This window comes from Eutrigla gurnardus, assembly GCF_963514095.1.
Source record: "Eutrigla gurnardus genome assembly, chromosome: 13".
NCBI lineage: Eukaryota > Metazoa > Chordata > Actinopteri > Perciformes > Triglidae > Eutrigla > Eutrigla gurnardus.
The window spans coordinates 1,418,124-1,433,215 of record NC_139936.1 but is presented as its reverse complement, the minus strand read 5'-3'; the positions used below and the strand labels follow the sequence as shown (position 1 = coordinate 1,433,215).

The 15,092-nt window shown below is 44.1% G+C and overlaps 2 protein-coding genes and 1 long non-coding RNA gene across 5 annotated transcripts; 2 read left to right on the top strand and 1 right to left on the bottom strand.

Annotated features, from left to right (window-relative positions):
* Positions 1-452: 452 nt before the first annotated feature.
* LOC311023405 (interleukin-6 receptor subunit beta) lies at positions 453-8,561 on the top strand (the record flags this gene model as incomplete). The annotated part of the gene is made up of 15 exons (XM_084025219.1): positions 453-591; positions 926-1,036; positions 1,318-1,429; positions 1,549-1,682; positions 2,349-2,479; positions 3,401-3,563; positions 3,643-3,722; positions 4,207-4,423; positions 5,461-5,667; positions 6,142-6,240; positions 6,899-7,039; positions 7,105-7,230; positions 7,468-7,552; positions 7,709-7,790; positions 8,169-8,561. The coding sequence occupies exons 1-15, from the start codon at positions 468-470 to the stop codon at positions 8,559-8,561; spliced, it is 2,205 nt and encodes a 734-aa protein (XP_083881345.1). The 5' UTR covers positions 453-467.
* Positions 8,562-8,623: 62 nt separating this feature from the next.
* nudt12 (nudix (nucleoside diphosphate linked moiety X)-type motif 12) lies at positions 8,624-13,949 on the bottom strand. 3 transcript variants are annotated; one of them, XM_084025244.1, is made up of 8 exons: positions 13,506-13,820; positions 12,531-12,737; positions 11,836-12,139; positions 11,046-11,319; positions 10,651-10,818; positions 10,435-10,548; positions 10,078-10,277; positions 8,624-9,600 (listed from the first exon to the last, which is right to left on the bottom strand). In XM_084025244.1, exons 2-8 carry the CDS (start codon positions 12,734-12,736, stop codon positions 9,493-9,495), a joined length of 1,374 nt encoding a protein of 457 aa, XP_083881370.1. In that variant the 5' UTR covers position 12,737; positions 13,506-13,820; the 3' UTR covers positions 8,624-9,492. The 3 variants fall into 3 exon arrangements, with proteins under 3 accessions (XP_083881370.1, XP_083881371.1, XP_083881369.1); XM_084025245.1 differs by lacking the exon at positions 13,506-13,820 and adding an exon at positions 13,206-13,226; XM_084025243.1 differs by lacking the exon at positions 13,506-13,820 and adding an exon at positions 13,845-13,949 and having other exon boundaries at positions 9,200-9,600.
* On the top strand, positions 13,872-15,024 carry LOC311023446. The gene is made up of 2 exons (XR_014598213.1): positions 13,872-13,934; positions 14,530-15,024. It is a non-coding gene; the product is annotated as an uncharacterized lncRNA (long non-coding RNA).
* Positions 15,025-15,092: the final 68 nt, after the last annotated feature.

The following is a 15,092-nucleotide window of genomic DNA, read 5'->3' as shown; positions in this document are numbered from 1 at the left end:
TTATTATCATAATAAACATTATTTATAAGTGTATTATCATAATAAACGTTATTTACAAGTGTATTACTATCATAATAAACTTTATTCATAAGTGTATTACTATCATAATAAACGTTATTTACAAGTGTATTATTATCATAATAAACATTATTTATAAGTGTATTATCATAATAAACGTTATTTACAAGTGTATTATTATCATAATAAACTTTATTCATAAGTGTATTACGATCATAATAAACATGATTTTTAAGTGTATTATTATCATAATAAACGTTATTAATGAAGCAGCTTCATGCACTCGGTTTGCAGCTCGTTTCACAGGAAATGAGAATTCCAACACGCCCAGATACGATCTTTGATGGGTGTCACTCGCGTTGAGCAACTTCCTGAGTTCATCTGCTGCATCCGTCCCCACGTTGCCCCTCCTCGGAGGTCAAATAGGACGTAGAGTTGAGTGTGTTGAGATGAGGCTGTGTGGATGTGTGTTACAACAAGCCTCCTCAGAGGTCAAGATGGACATTTGGTTTCCCATGATGCACCTGGCTGCCTGGTCACTGATGAGCCTCCTCGCTGTGTCTTCTCATGGTGAGTTCATCATGTGGTTTCTCTCTCTGATGTGGCTTACAGGTAGATCTGGATCAGCTTTCAGGTCCCTTAGATCTACTTCAACCCTTAAATGAAGCTTCCAAAGTTGAATTCAGATTATTGGTGGCGTGGCAGAACTTTCCCTGATCACGCTGCTACGAGTTTATTATTATTTATTTGGTTATTTATTACATTTTTCAAATATTTAATCACATTTTTCATGTACAAAATGTAATTAAATAAAAAAACAAATACATTAAAATGTATATATCTATATATATATATACTGTATATATATATGTATACTGTACACATATACACGTTTCCCGTGTTTGTGTAACAGAAGTGACGGTGAGGAACTCCGACCTGAAGCCGTGTGAGGAGGACAAGCGGGTTTGTGTGACCGACCTCCGAGACTGTGGACCGAGACTGAATGCATCTACACAGGGTGAACACACACACACACACACTCACACACACACACACACACACACACACACACACACACACACACACACACACACACACACACACACACTCACACACACACACACACACACACACACACACACACACACACACACACACACACACACACAAACACACACACGTTATCGTCCTCCATCAGGTGGGAGGATCTAAACGTTGATGGAGCTGCGTGGTTATGAAACAAAGTCACGGATCTGGTCTGGTCTGGTCTGATCTGATCTCGTCTCTGTGCCCCTGCAGAGACCCTGAACATGTCCTGCTTCTACCAGATCTCCCAGCGGTCTCTGACATGTGGGTGGAGTCGGGACTGGAACAGCCACACGGAGTCCGACGTGTCGCTCATCTTCAGCCGGTAAACGCCGACCAGAGGGGAACGGCTGAAATACAGTCATCCTGTTTTATTCCTTTAGAATTCTTATTATTTGCATTCATAACATGCATTATTATTATCTTTATCGTATACATTTGCAGCAGACACCAGATCTTCTCCTGTCCGGGGATCTTCAACCCGTCGGCCACCCTCAACGTCACGGCCCGGATCAAGAACTACATGCTGGGGAGGGAGACCTGGTCCCGGCCTCACGCTGTGATGCTTTACGATGTGGGTGAGTGCAGGGTGCGAGTTACGGGGGAGCAGGGGGAGCCATGGCTCCCCTGGTGGCCACCTGAGCTCCCCTGGAAACATGATTTGTGAAATTTGGGGGGAGCTCTAAAATATTGATATGATTGCCAAATTAATTATATTTTGGCCATGGTTTTCCCTCAAAGGTGTAAAATAAGAGAAATAAAATTGTATTTTTAGTTCGTGATTCATGAAAAAAGTGTTGCCTGCTTGCACGTCGGAGGCGCTTGAAGCGTGGTGCCGCTGGCTGCTCTTATCGCGTGTTTGGCTCTGTGTACAGCTATAGGCTATAGCCCATGTGATGTATGATGTGATGATGATCGATCGGGGTGTTTCATGTAAATATTGTACATAGACCTATGGTGTGCGTGCAACGGATTTTCTCTTTATAATAGGCATATGCTGTTGCTATTAATGACAGGATCAGCATTTAAACTTTGCCCCCCTCCAAAAAAAAAAAAAAAAAAAATGATCGCCCGCCCCCAGCCCCGGCTCCCCCGGACACCGTGGTATAACTCGCACACTGGGTGAGTGGACCGGATATCTCCTCACACCATGACACAAGCCAACCGCTGAACTTTCACCGTCTCCTCCCCTTGTCCCCTTGTTTCCTCGTCTCCCTCCTCGTTTCCTTGCCCCCCCTCCTCAGCCAAACCCCCTCAGCCGGTCTTACGGGTCCTCGGCTCCACTGAGGACTCGGTCCTCGTGTCCTGGAGAAGCAGCGGTGATGGAGACTGTCGGCTTCGCTACAGAGTCAACAACACTCACATGTGGATCCATGTTAGTATCACCACAGCTGGAGGAACCAGAATCAAGTATTGATCTGTGATTTAATATCAATAACCAGATGAAAAGGATGCAGAAATAACTCCATCATGATGGTGATCAGTAAAAAGTGCTGAGTCATGCATTGTTAGTCTGTCTGCAAGACCACAAGATAACTACTGTTAAAACGCTGGTTTTCTGAATGGAGTCTGGTTGATGGGTGCTAGGCTACGCTAACATTGTAGCTGCTCCATCAACACTCCATATAAGGTCATCTAGACATAAATACAGCAGAGACCTTGTTGTTTGGACCACAGACAGTCTCTGGTTCCTCCACATAGTCTGGTCTGGTCTCTGGACTCATGTGGGCTACTATCTAGACTCTGGGGGACCACAGACAGTCTCTGGTTCCTCCACATAGTCTGGTCTGGTCTCTGGACTAATGTGAGCTACTATCTAGACCTCTGGGGGACCACAGACAGTCTCTGGTTCCTCCACATGGTCTGGTCTGGTCTCTGGACTAATGTGAGCTACTATCTAGACTCTGGGGGACCACAGACAGTCTCTGGTTCCTCCACATAGTCTGGTCTGGTCTCTGGACTAATGTGAGCTACTATCTAGACCTCTGGGGGACCACAGACAGTGTCTGGTTCCTCCACATAGTCTGGTCTGGTCTCTGGACTAATGTGAGCTACTATCTAGACCTCTGGGGGACCACAGACAGTCTCTGGTTCCTCCACATAGTCTGGTCTGGTCTCTGGACTAATGTGAGCTACTATCGTAGACCTCTGGGGGACCACAGACAGTCTCTGGTTTCTAGTCTGGTCTGGTCTCTGGACTAATGTGAGCTACTATCGTAGATCTCTGGGGGACCACAGACAGTCTCTGGTTTCTAGTCTGGTCTGGTCTCTGGAACATTAACCGTTTGTGTTCCAGGTTCCAGATTCGGTCCCGACACGTAGACCGGACCAGACCCTGACCTACAGGATCACAGACCTCCTGATGTCCACCGTCTACAGAGCCGCCGTGTCCTGCAGGGAGGAGTCCGGCATCTGGAGCGAGTGGAGCCCTGAGGCCGGCGCGAGGACTCTGGACCGGGGTAACGGTTCACATTCAGAGGCTCTGATAGAAATGATCCAAATCCTTTGAAAGTCCTGAAAACAACGTCTGTCTTTTAGTGCCTTCCAGCCCTGCGGAGGTTTGTTACAGAGTGGAGACGACCGACTCTGGATCGCTGCTCCTTCATCTCATGTGGAAGGTACATCGGAAAAATACTTTTAATAATCAATATTTTAAAAACGTTTCCCTTTCCTTGTATATTCTCTGTGCAGACAACAGCAGCGTCACAAAAAACACAGAAAAAATTTGATTTTTGCAACAATCAAAGTGTCCCAGAAAATAAAATGTTGAAATATGTTAAACATATTGTGCAAGAAACTACGACGGCATATTAGGGCCACTGTAGCAAAAAAAAAAAAAAAAAACGGAACCGAGAGAGGGGGCAATATTCCCGAGAAGAAAACTCGTAAAGTTGCGCCTTTTCTCGTAGATTTGCGTCTTTGGATTCAGAGAGAAATGGCAAATTTGTGAATTTATTATGATGCTAACAACTGGCATTCATGCTGGCTAACTTCCCATGAACATATGCTTTATGTTTCTAATTAATAATCACAACCAACAACAACGTTTCCTTAATTCTAACTAAATCTTTACCGAAGCTTCACCATCTGATCTCTTTGCAGGACCTTGACCTCCGTGACGCCGGAGGTCGTGTCCTTGGATACCAGGTGAGCTACGAGTCGCTGGAAGAGGACAAGAAGAAGTTAGTCCAGAACACCACGGAGGTGACGGCGCTCCTGGTGGTGGAGGAGGGGAACTGCAGGGTCACGGTGGCGGCGTTCAACACGGCCGGCTACGGCCCTGCAGCACGCCTCGGCATCGCCGTCCAATCACAGAGCGGTGAGTGGACTCTGGTTGTTTGTCTGTTGGAGCTGCTGCTCTCCTGTTGCGCAACATCCTGATGTTTCCCTTCAGAGCAACGCAGCAACAGATCTCCGAGCAGATAACAACTCGTTGCGACAGACGACACTTAAATGTCCTCGCAGGGAAACGTTGGCGGGAGGAGACCCATGTGTTTCTGCGTAATATTATTATTAAAATGATTAAATCTGCTCTCTGTTACCTTTCCGGGGAAATGTATTTATTTTTATGGACAGAACAATCTAAGTTTCAAATAGTTTGAAACATAAAACAAAACAGTAGTTTCTAATTATTTGTTATTTATTTAGCAATTTTGAAATAGTTTTACTGTATTTATTATCATTTGATTGTTCATTTATTTTGTTCCTTCATAAATATTGTTATTTACGTTTTATTATGTATTATTATTTGTATTATATACATTATTTATTATTTTGTATCTATTTGTAATTATTTATTTCAGTTACATTTCTGGGGAAATTTCTTTTTTTTCTGGACTGAACGATCAAAGTTTTAAATAGTTTGAAACATAAAACAAAACTACTTGGTTAGTTTGAGTAAAAACATGGTTTGACTTAAAATGAATATGGAATTGATACACAACAAATTAGACAGAATAAACATTATTTCAAACATTTAAAAAAAGTAATAATCATTAAAGTAGATTTTAAAGAACAACAAAAACAAGACAAGAACAACAAAAACAAGATAGCCCATAATAACAGAAAACAAACAAACATACATTTGTAAATAAATATTGGAAAAGTAATATAATGCATAACATCTACATGAATGACATAAAACATGTCCATCCTCAGAATAAAACACAGATTTCTACTCTTGCTTTACCCGGGACACTAACATCGGTCTCCTGGGTGAAAGTCCTGTGTTTGTTGGCCCGTCCCCCATCCAGACCTCCTATACGTGGACTCTGCTGGTCCTCAAACCAGATTAAATCAGGGATGGATGCTGAATGATGGATTATGACTGTATGCTGATGATGTTGTGTTGTGCAGCGCTGCCGTCCGTCAGACACCTGTGGGTCTCCAGTTCTTTCCCGGCTTCCAAAGGCCTTCTGGTCCAGTGGGAGACCCCCACAGTCCAGCCCTCCGGCCCCCCCGTCAGTTATCATCATGTTCAGTGGCGCCCCGAGACCCGATCCAGCACCAGCAGCAGCCGCTGGACCACAGTGGACAACGTCAGCACCTCCACCCTCATACACGGTGACAATATTACATTATAATAACTCCTCATTTATTTATAAAAAAAAATATCCAACGATAGCAGAGGAGATGCTTTTCATACATTTAGTTGCTTTGTTTGTTTACATTTTTGTTATTTAATTTTTACAATTATTATTCATTCATCAGTGATAAAAATAAGAATTTACAAGAGAATAGATAAAAAAAAAAGACATTTACAGGTGAACGGGTTTTAAAGATGATTATTATCAGAGTGAAGGAAAAGGAAAGAGAATAAAAAGCTAAAACATTTTTGGGCCAAAAGATAAATTTAATCAAGGAACAAAATCAAAAATAAAACTTTAAAATGCCTCCCAGCAGAAAAGAGAAATGTGATGTCACCAGAGCAGCCAGGCTTTTATTCTGAAATGTCTGCGGGAAAAAAGAGGCTAAAGAGGAATGAAATCCTGTGTGTGTGTGTGTGTGTGTGTGTGTGTGTGTGTGGTGGGTCCACAGATGTGGACCCCGATGAGGGCTACCTGATCAGTGTGATCCCGGTCTACAACCAGCGATGTGGATCTCCTCAGTCGCTGCCGGCCAGTCTGCAGCTCGGAGGTGAGACCGTCCCTAACACGACGTAGAACCGGGTTCTAGAACAAAGGAACCTTCAAACATCTGGAACTTATGTGCAAGAAATAACACTCCAACTGGCCCCATGATGGCGCTCTAATTAACCCCCCACACTATTTTAGAAAGGCCACACCCCCTCACACCTCAACATCCGGCTCAACGCACAAAAACCACATCGGCCCACCTGACCGGATTTTCCTCCGAAGACGAAGCTCGCATTTCTTTACGATTTTCATGCATTAATCATCAGGATACGTCCACATAGGTCCCTGAGAGTGTCATTTTAAACAACCACTAGGGAGCGCTAGAAATGCAAAAAAGAAAGAAAGAAAGACTATAAAACACAAACCAGACTATAAGTCAGACATTTGTCGGATCCTAAACAGCGACGTGTTTTAAAACAATAAAAAAACACGGTGGTCACCAACGGGAGACAAAGTCTTTTTGATTTGTGGCATGAATTCATGTAATAACGTTACCTCAGTAATGGAACGTAGCTAAATTGACAAACATCGTTCATGGTACAATTAAAACGGGATCAAATAATTGTTCATACAAATTTTTTTCCGATATCAGCTGCAAACTCAGCAGCCAATGAGCTGCCTCCTTTTTGTTGAGCGTTGGCTGGTCTGTGTTCTCTCAGCTCTGATGGAGGCGGTCCAACTGAAGGTGGTGGGCGTGACCAAGACCACGGTAAACGTGACGTGGGCGTGGCAACGGAAGGCCGGACCAATCAGAGTGCAGAGATACCGAGCGAGGCTGAGGAAAGACTCGGAGACGCAGAGTAGGTCACGAGTTGTTTCATAGAAACATGTATATTAATAAAAACTAACTCGTTCTCGTCTCCAGCTGCGTCTCTGTGGCCGGACCAACGGCAGCTCCTCCTCCTACACCTGACCCCTGACACAGAGTACGCTCTGCTCCTATTGGCTGACGAGGTCTCTAGAGACATCCTCCCCGTGACGACGGACTTCGGTGGGTTTAATACAATTTTTATTTCACATTTATATTTGCTTATTATATGTTTTATTAATGATAATGTGTATTTTTGGACATATTTAAAATTTTGGAAGAAAAAAGTTTTGGGATCAAATAATTTCAGGGACCCCCTGCAGTAATTCTGCAGACCTCCTAGGGGTCCTAGACCCTGTTGAAGATCTCTGTTCTAGATGTTGCCTGTCTCCGTGTTGGTGTGACGTGTTTGTGTTGCAGACGAGGTACCGGTGGTTGCGGCGGCGACTCCTCTGCTGCTGCTCCTTCTCACCGTGTTCATCATCTCCATCCTGTCCAGGACCGTGTGAGTGTTTATTACCCGCTAACCTTTAAAACCAGACAACTGTAGTACATCGAGAAGAAACCGCAACGTTCCCGTACAACGAAACTGCACTCTAGACCAGAGGTCTTCAATGTTTGCAGGCAAGGACTCCCAAACTCATCTTTGACTCCCTTTCAGGTACAAGTCGTACTTCTACCCGCCCATCTGCAGCCCTCAGAGCAGCTCTACAGGCCGCTGGCTGATGGACCCGGACCACCAGGTGAGCTCTGAAACTGGTCTGGTCTTCTCAGGTCATTTAACTGCTCGACTTGGTTTTTACAGCCCGATCCAAGAAACCATCGTGTTTAATCTGCTGCTTCATCTCATTAAGTTTCAAAGAGTCATTTTTCTTAAAGATAACGAGAAAGAAATGTCGCTCCTTTCTGGATATTAATCTCTGGATGTTGAAACGAGACAGACTTAAGGTTCAGTTTAAAGGAAGCTATATTCAGACACTACCTCATCACATTTGGGGGAATATTATAATATAATATATGTCTTTATGATGTTCTGTTGAAACATATATGTTTTAAGGCTTCAATCACTCAGATGAAGAACCGTTAACGTCCATCAATACTCTTTCCTTGCCCGTGGACAGAAGCCCTGGGAGAGGAAGGTCCTGGACCTGGAGGACTTCCAGGTGACCGACGTCCTCGGAGTGAAGAGTCCCATCACGCTGAGTCCGACTTCGGGACCGGATCTCCCCGAAGACGCCGCCCTGCTGTCCATCGACCTCCTCATCGTCAAAATGTCGGCCCTGGAGCCGGACAGGAAGTGGGATGCCCCAGAGCTCCCAGAGCTTCCTCTGCAGCAGCAGTACGCCAACTACCCGGTGTACTGCCGCCACCCCGACGCAGGCTCCCCCCCCGAGGAGAGGCAGGACGCCGCCACCACATGTCATTTTCACGATTTCGTAGCAAACGCCGTTAATGAGCTGACCTGCGAGGTGGAGTACGTGTCGAACACCTTTCTGGGGAGGACGGATGTTTAAACTGATCTGATCGTCGAGGCCGATTGTACACTTTGTTTGCTTGAATGAGCAGCGTCGGTGTTGCATGCTGGGTACAAGGCACAGAAGCTGACACATGCTGGTGTCTCCGTCCTTTACACGGCAGAAAACAAACATGTTCGTTGTGCAAGCCTGCTGAATGATGACTGCAGTTTTCCGGCAGGACTGAACTCTGAACGGACCATCGCGCCGCTATTCCGCCTTTCTGTCGGAGCTCCCCGGTCTCCTTAGAAACCACGTTCCCACACGATAAAACCAACATCTTTGAATTATGTGCGCCCGACCAGAGGGAGATTTAAGAAATGCTAGCAGCCGTTAGCAGCTAACCTGTAGCAGCCGAGGAGACGACGAGGTCCGGAAACCAAAACCATCAGGATCCAGTTCACCTGCCCTCATTGATTGGGATGCGAGTCGCCGCCTGACGTCATACTAGACGCTGCAAAAACATTCTTTACAAATACATGGACTCCGTTAGCATGCTGCTAATGCTAATATAACATTGAATGCTAGCTTGAGAGCATTATTACATACCAGATATTATAGCGTTGCTGTAAACAAGCTACCTCTCTCTCTCACATCTACAACAAATAAGGCAAAACTGGTAAAAGATTCTTTAAAAGTACATGCACTCCGTTAGCATGTTAGCATGCTAACATTAGCATTGTATATACTTACAGCAGTAAGATGTGAGACAAAATGTCATTGGAGATGATGAGAATTAGTTGGATTGAGCAATTTAATTTATAATCAATTATCAGCGTCAACGATTCTAGATAATAACAATCATCCATCATGTGTTGAGAAGGGAAAATAAAAGTTGTCTGGATTTTATAATCAATAAATGCAGTCTTTTTTGTTTCCACGTACAGTCCGGTTCTGTCTTCTATCTCGACCGGCATCGATGGTGTGGAGGTCAGAGGTTAGAGTTCATGCCGATCCAGTGTCGGACCAGCTGGTGGGCGATGGTCTGTCTGGGGGGGACGCTGAAGGCTGGACAGGTTCCTCGGAATGAGTCAATCACCTCAACAAACACAAGAAAAGTTCAGAGTTCGACTAAACGCCAGCTCATTCTCGTAAACATCTCAGTTCACAAAGGGAAAAAAAAACTATTTTCAAAATGTTTTACAGTTTTACATGTAAAACTGCCCGCGACCCTGAATACAGGATAAGCGGTAGACAATGGATGATGGATGGATGTAAAACTGCTAAATAGTTGGTTGTAAACCTGTTGTGTCTCTGGAAGACAGTGTCGTCGACATACTCTGAACTCATGTTGTCTACAGTTGAATTAGCAGAAAATGACAAAATTGTCATGAAATGCAGCATATGATCAAATTGTAGACTCAGATAATCAAGGACCCCCATCCACCAGTGAAGGCCATGAGAAATGGCTGAAAGCAAGTGGAGCTTGTGTAAAGAGTTACCAAGGTCGGTTATGAGCTATGACAGTTGTCCATGGTGATACTATTATTATTGGTATTTTTTGTGTTGTTTGTACCTGTTGCCGTGGGAACCACCGAGCTTCCTCGATCTCGTTCTGGTCCACTTTGATGTCGGTCGATATGGCAACAGCGAGACAGCCAATCATGAGGTTAGAAGGCATCGGCCATGGCTGGCAGGAGACGTACTGAACTGGTCCAACCAGCACGCCGCTCTCCTCCTCCACCTCCCTCCTCACCGCCTCCTCTATCGTCTCGCCTGCAGGGGGAGGTAAGAAGGTAAGAAGATAAGGTGGTACGGAGGTCAGGAGGTAAGAAAGTAAGATGTTAAGAAGGTAAGGAGGTAATGTGTTAAGGAACTAAGGAGGTCAGGAGGTAAGAAGGTAAGGAGGTCAGGTCTGGGTTGTTTGTGTTACCAGGCTCGATGAATCCAGCCAGACAGGAGAACAAGCCAAATGGAAAGATCTTCTTCCTTCCGAGTAAACACTGGTTTCCATCAGGGTGGATCACCAGCATGATGACCACCGGGTCTGAAAACAAGCACAGGTGCAGGAGGTCAGTGGGGGGTCTGCAGGCTTCTACATTCAGTACCGACGGCATTAATCACAGGAACCCAGGCGAGCACCTCGTACCGACTCGTGGGTAGCAGGTGTTGTGAACTCCCTTGAGGCTCCTGCAGGTGGGGTTCAGGCAGCTCCTCTTGTAGCCGCCCTCCTCTGGCCTGGTGCTGCTGCCACACGTGGGACAGAAGCTGTAGCGGCTGTGCCAGGCCAGCATCGACCGAGCCTGAGCCACGATTCCTGCAGGACCGAGAGATGGAGCAAAGTTATTCAGTCAGCTGAGTATAAAAGATGCCCTCTGGTGGAAGATAGGTAGGATGGTTGGGTGGTAAGGATGGTTGGGTGGTAAGAAGGTAAGGAGGTTGGGTGGTAAGAAGGTAAGGAGGTCAGGAGGTAAGGTGATAAGGTGATAAGGGGGTTGGGTGGTAAGGAGGTTGGGTGGTAAGAAGGTAAGGTGGTAACCTCACCGGCCTCTTCCTCGCTGAGCTTCAGCAGGTCTCTGTTGGGCGTCTTCGGGAAGCAGCAGTTCGTTTCTCTGCAGCGGTTTAGAAGTCCAGCAGCGTCTTCATTTGAGTCGATGGCAAACCAAGCGGGATGATCCGGGACACCCTCCACAGTCTTGGAGGAGGGGGAGGAGGGTTTCTTCCTCTTCTCCACGCCGAGGAAGATGACCACAGTCGCGGGTTTCTGGAGAAGGTCTTTAACAGCCTCAAATCCGAACAGACACAGCTTGGTCTCAACCTGGTAAGAAAGTTTATTTTGTCCAATTTTATTTAGAACAAAGGATAAAATATGGACGAATCACTCAACCCTTGACAGTATCTTACTTACATTTGTGCTTCCAAATTCAATTAAAAAATGATTGGTCAAGAATACGAGGATATGACATTATGCAGATGATGTGGTACTGTACGGTTCCCTTTGATTGACTGAGGAAAATCTGGACTTCAACCATCTGCAGCTAACTTTTTAAAGCTCATGTGAAACCCATCTGAATCCACCGGTATGAAACTGTAATTGATAGCCTGGGTTTTTTTCTGTTTGGTACAGGCCTTTTCATATTTTGATCATTATCAGAATATCATGAATAATCGTGGATAATCAGGATAATCGTGACATAACATTTCATATGATCCCATGCCTATTTCCCACCACTGAGAGTCAATGTTGGTCATTTCTGCTTTGTGTCAGCTTTACCACAAAGTCAATGTGGTTGTTTTCTGGTGTGTTGATGGTTCAAAGGGTCTGCCCTTGTACCTGAGCGTTGTTGTTGTCCGGTGAGCTGCTGACCATGGGGCTGAGGGTGGAGAACAGGAGGTAGACGGTGTCCGGGTGCCTCTGTTTACCCTCCAACCAGACCTGGTCCGTCCTCTTGGCACTCAGCCGATCCAGCGTCTCTCTGCCGAAGTAGTTCTCGTGCTGGTGGAGGTCCGAGCCCGGCAGGACCCTCTGGCAGCCGGCGTCCGTCCGGCCCAGCAGGTTGGAGACGTGCAGGTGGCCCCAGAACTTTGCAATATCGTAGGCGGTCTGCGACGAGCCGTTCACGGAGAACTTGTCGCAGCTAGAAGATCGAACAGATTTAATAGTTTTTGGGTGTGTAGTCTTTTTGAATTACATATTTCCACAGTTTTAAATTCAGCAGTTATTCAACAAAATACGACTTTCTTGAAATTAAAAATTATATTTTGGATTAACAAACATCGTGTCATTCACGGCACAATTCAAACGGGATCCAAAAATGATTCATCTCTCTGTCTACCATTCAGATTTTTTTTTAGTTAGCCATATTTTCTTGATAAAGTGGTGAGTTTCTTCTGCCCTCTAGTGGCCAAAATTGGCAAAAGTGGTCATTAATGCAGTTTAAGTGATATTTGAAACACTTTTAGTGGTTTATATTCTTAATCTTATTATTTTTTTAAGTGTAGCATTGCTTTAATCGGCTCTCTTTGTACCCGTGTGACAGCAGCGCCTCCACCACGTCGAAGTGTCCGTTGCGAGCGGCGAGCATCAGCGCCGTCCAGCCGCTGAGTCCGGTCTGGTTGATGAGCGAGGGGAGGTGAGACAGCATCGTGGAGACCTGGGTCCGGTCTCCTCGGGCTGCAGCGTCCAGAAACCGCTCCACCATCTCCTCCTTCGCACTCAGCTGCTGGGTCGTCATTCTGGAACAGAGATCACTTCTCGTTAAGTTGGATGGATCCGACAACGCAAGATGTTAACCTCCAGACGACTTCCTAAACCTGACTGAGAGGTTTGAACCCGAACTTACCCCTTTTTGTTGTTTCCCTAAACGTTTTTTTTTGTAATTTCCCTTAAATATGTTGAGAAAAATCTCATTCTTCAGCTAAATAAACTTTTTAACTTGTACAAACTTTTACGTAATTAATGTTGTTGCCTAAACCGAACTGTACATTTATTTTAATCCCAACCATGTTGGTTTTCCTAAACCTGACTGAGAGGTTTTGTTGCCTGAAGCTAACTCTAGTTTTTAACCCAAACCTGCCCCCTTTTGTCTTTGAACCTTAATTAAGTTAAAAGTTTGTACGATTTAAAACGTGTATTTTTCTCAACATATTTAAGGAACACATTGTCATATGTTATGTTATATTATATTATAGAACATTGTTTACTTGTATTAGTCCTCATTGAGGGTCTTTCCTCACTTTCTTTTTTAACATTGTGGGTTGGAGTCTAGATTTTTGGGGAGAGGGGATACATTTTTTGTATTATAGCCTATTAACATTTTTTATTTCAAACTGTCCAATTTTGGTAAAATAAAATAACTAAATAATATCAATGATAATCCTAAAACATAATGATGATGAATCTCATTTTAATACCCTGACCTTCAGTATTTCTATGATCCTCAAAGCAGTCATGAATTTGGATTATTATTATTTATTTCAAACTTCCACTGATGTCCAACTCACCAATCAGCGTTTAAACACGTGCAAAATCTTAATAGTCCCTCCTCCTATTGGTGCAGACAGCTGTCGGTCAATCCCGGGCCACGCCCAGCGCTCTGACACGTGACGTGTTGCGAAACGTTTCCGTATTTCGGTTTTAACCTGTTTGTGTTCGTGAAGTTTCGCGGACACGCGCTCGTTTAAATCCCCGTGACGTGTTTACGGTCCGCGTGTAAACGGGAGAACGGCCCGCTGAAGGCTCCGTCTACGTCCTGGAATCAACGTCACCGTCTACTTCGTGACCGCGGTGACGAAAACAGAGTTTGGGTTAAAATGACGATGAACGACACGTGAAGGTCTCACCTCAGCTCTCAGATCAGCGGCTGCTCTCCTGCCTGTCTGCCTGCCTGTCTGTCTGTCTGCCTGCCTGTCTGTTGAATAAAAGGTGACGGGGTGCGTTCAAGAGCAACAGCCACGTCGTTTACAACCGTGCTGCATTCAGGTTCTCCGTAAACCACAACATTTCTGTTACAGCGACAATATGCAACTTTTTTGTTCTTTTTTTTGAGACCCATTAATAATAATAATAAAACATTATACTCCTTTTAAAGACACATGATTCTGTCTTCAGTCTCTGGAAGGTCAGAGGTGGGAAGTAACCAAGTACAAATACTGTACTTCATTGTATTTTCAGGTATCTGTACTTGAGTATTTATACTTTTTTACTTTTCCTCCATACATTTTAAAACAAATATCTACTTTTTACTCTTATTTTACATTTATTGATTGATTATGATTATTATTAATATGAGTTGAGATTCAGTTAACCTTATAAAAAACAGCCAATAGAAATATCCTTCATAGGGATACTTTCTATTTTCTACTTAAAGTACATCTCAGAGTACTTTTACACTTTTACTTGAGTAAATAAGTAAAATCAGTACACACGTATCTGTACTTCTACTTGAGAGAATGAATGTAGTTTTGACTCCTCTGGCGGTTCTTGTTTTTTATTGAATACAAGTGAAGTTTAAATATTGTTGTATAGATCAGCATGCAGATTTCGGGTGTCCGGGTCCAGAGGCTTCATAAGTGAGCGGGTTCCTCCTCCAGGAACAGTACTTGACCCACGCTGGGTAAGAATACTCCTAAACCAGATGGCAAGTCCACTCGGATTCTAACTGAGTTCATTCAGAAGTTCTACGGATTTAAATGATTCTTTATAAACGAGGCGAACAGAGAAACAACAGGATGGAAGTTCAAGGACAGGACGACCTTCAAATAATGAAGAAACAAAGCACAAGTACTCATACTTTTACTTCAGTACAACAGTGTAGAAATACTCTCTATGCAGAATGAAGACAAAATAATATGTATCAAACCGTTGTATTATTATTATCGATGCATTAATGTTGCAAAAGATAAAAGTGGAGCTCATCAAACCACAAAAATAAAACATTTCATCATCACCTGGACGCCAGCAAACATTCTGAAAACATGATTTAATATAAATAAACATTAAAATATTAATATTTACTGTAGTTCACGTAAAAAACGGTAAATGTAGACGAATAAATTAATCAGTTAACGAGAAACAAAGCTGAATACAGA

Coding starts and splice junctions, on each gene's coding strand:
- nudt12 (XM_084025243.1), bottom strand. CDS start 12,736: ATGACGACCCAGCAGCTGAGTGCGAAGGAGGAGATGGTGGAGCGGTTT. Junction 11,320..11,835: donor CGGACAACAACAACGCTCAG/GTACAAGGGCAG, acceptor CTTTCTTACCAG/GTTGAGACCAAGCTGTGTCT. Junction 10,819..11,045: donor GCTCAGCGAGGAAGAGGCCG/GTGAGGTTACCA, acceptor TCGGTCCTGCAG/GAATCGTGGCTCAGGCTCGG.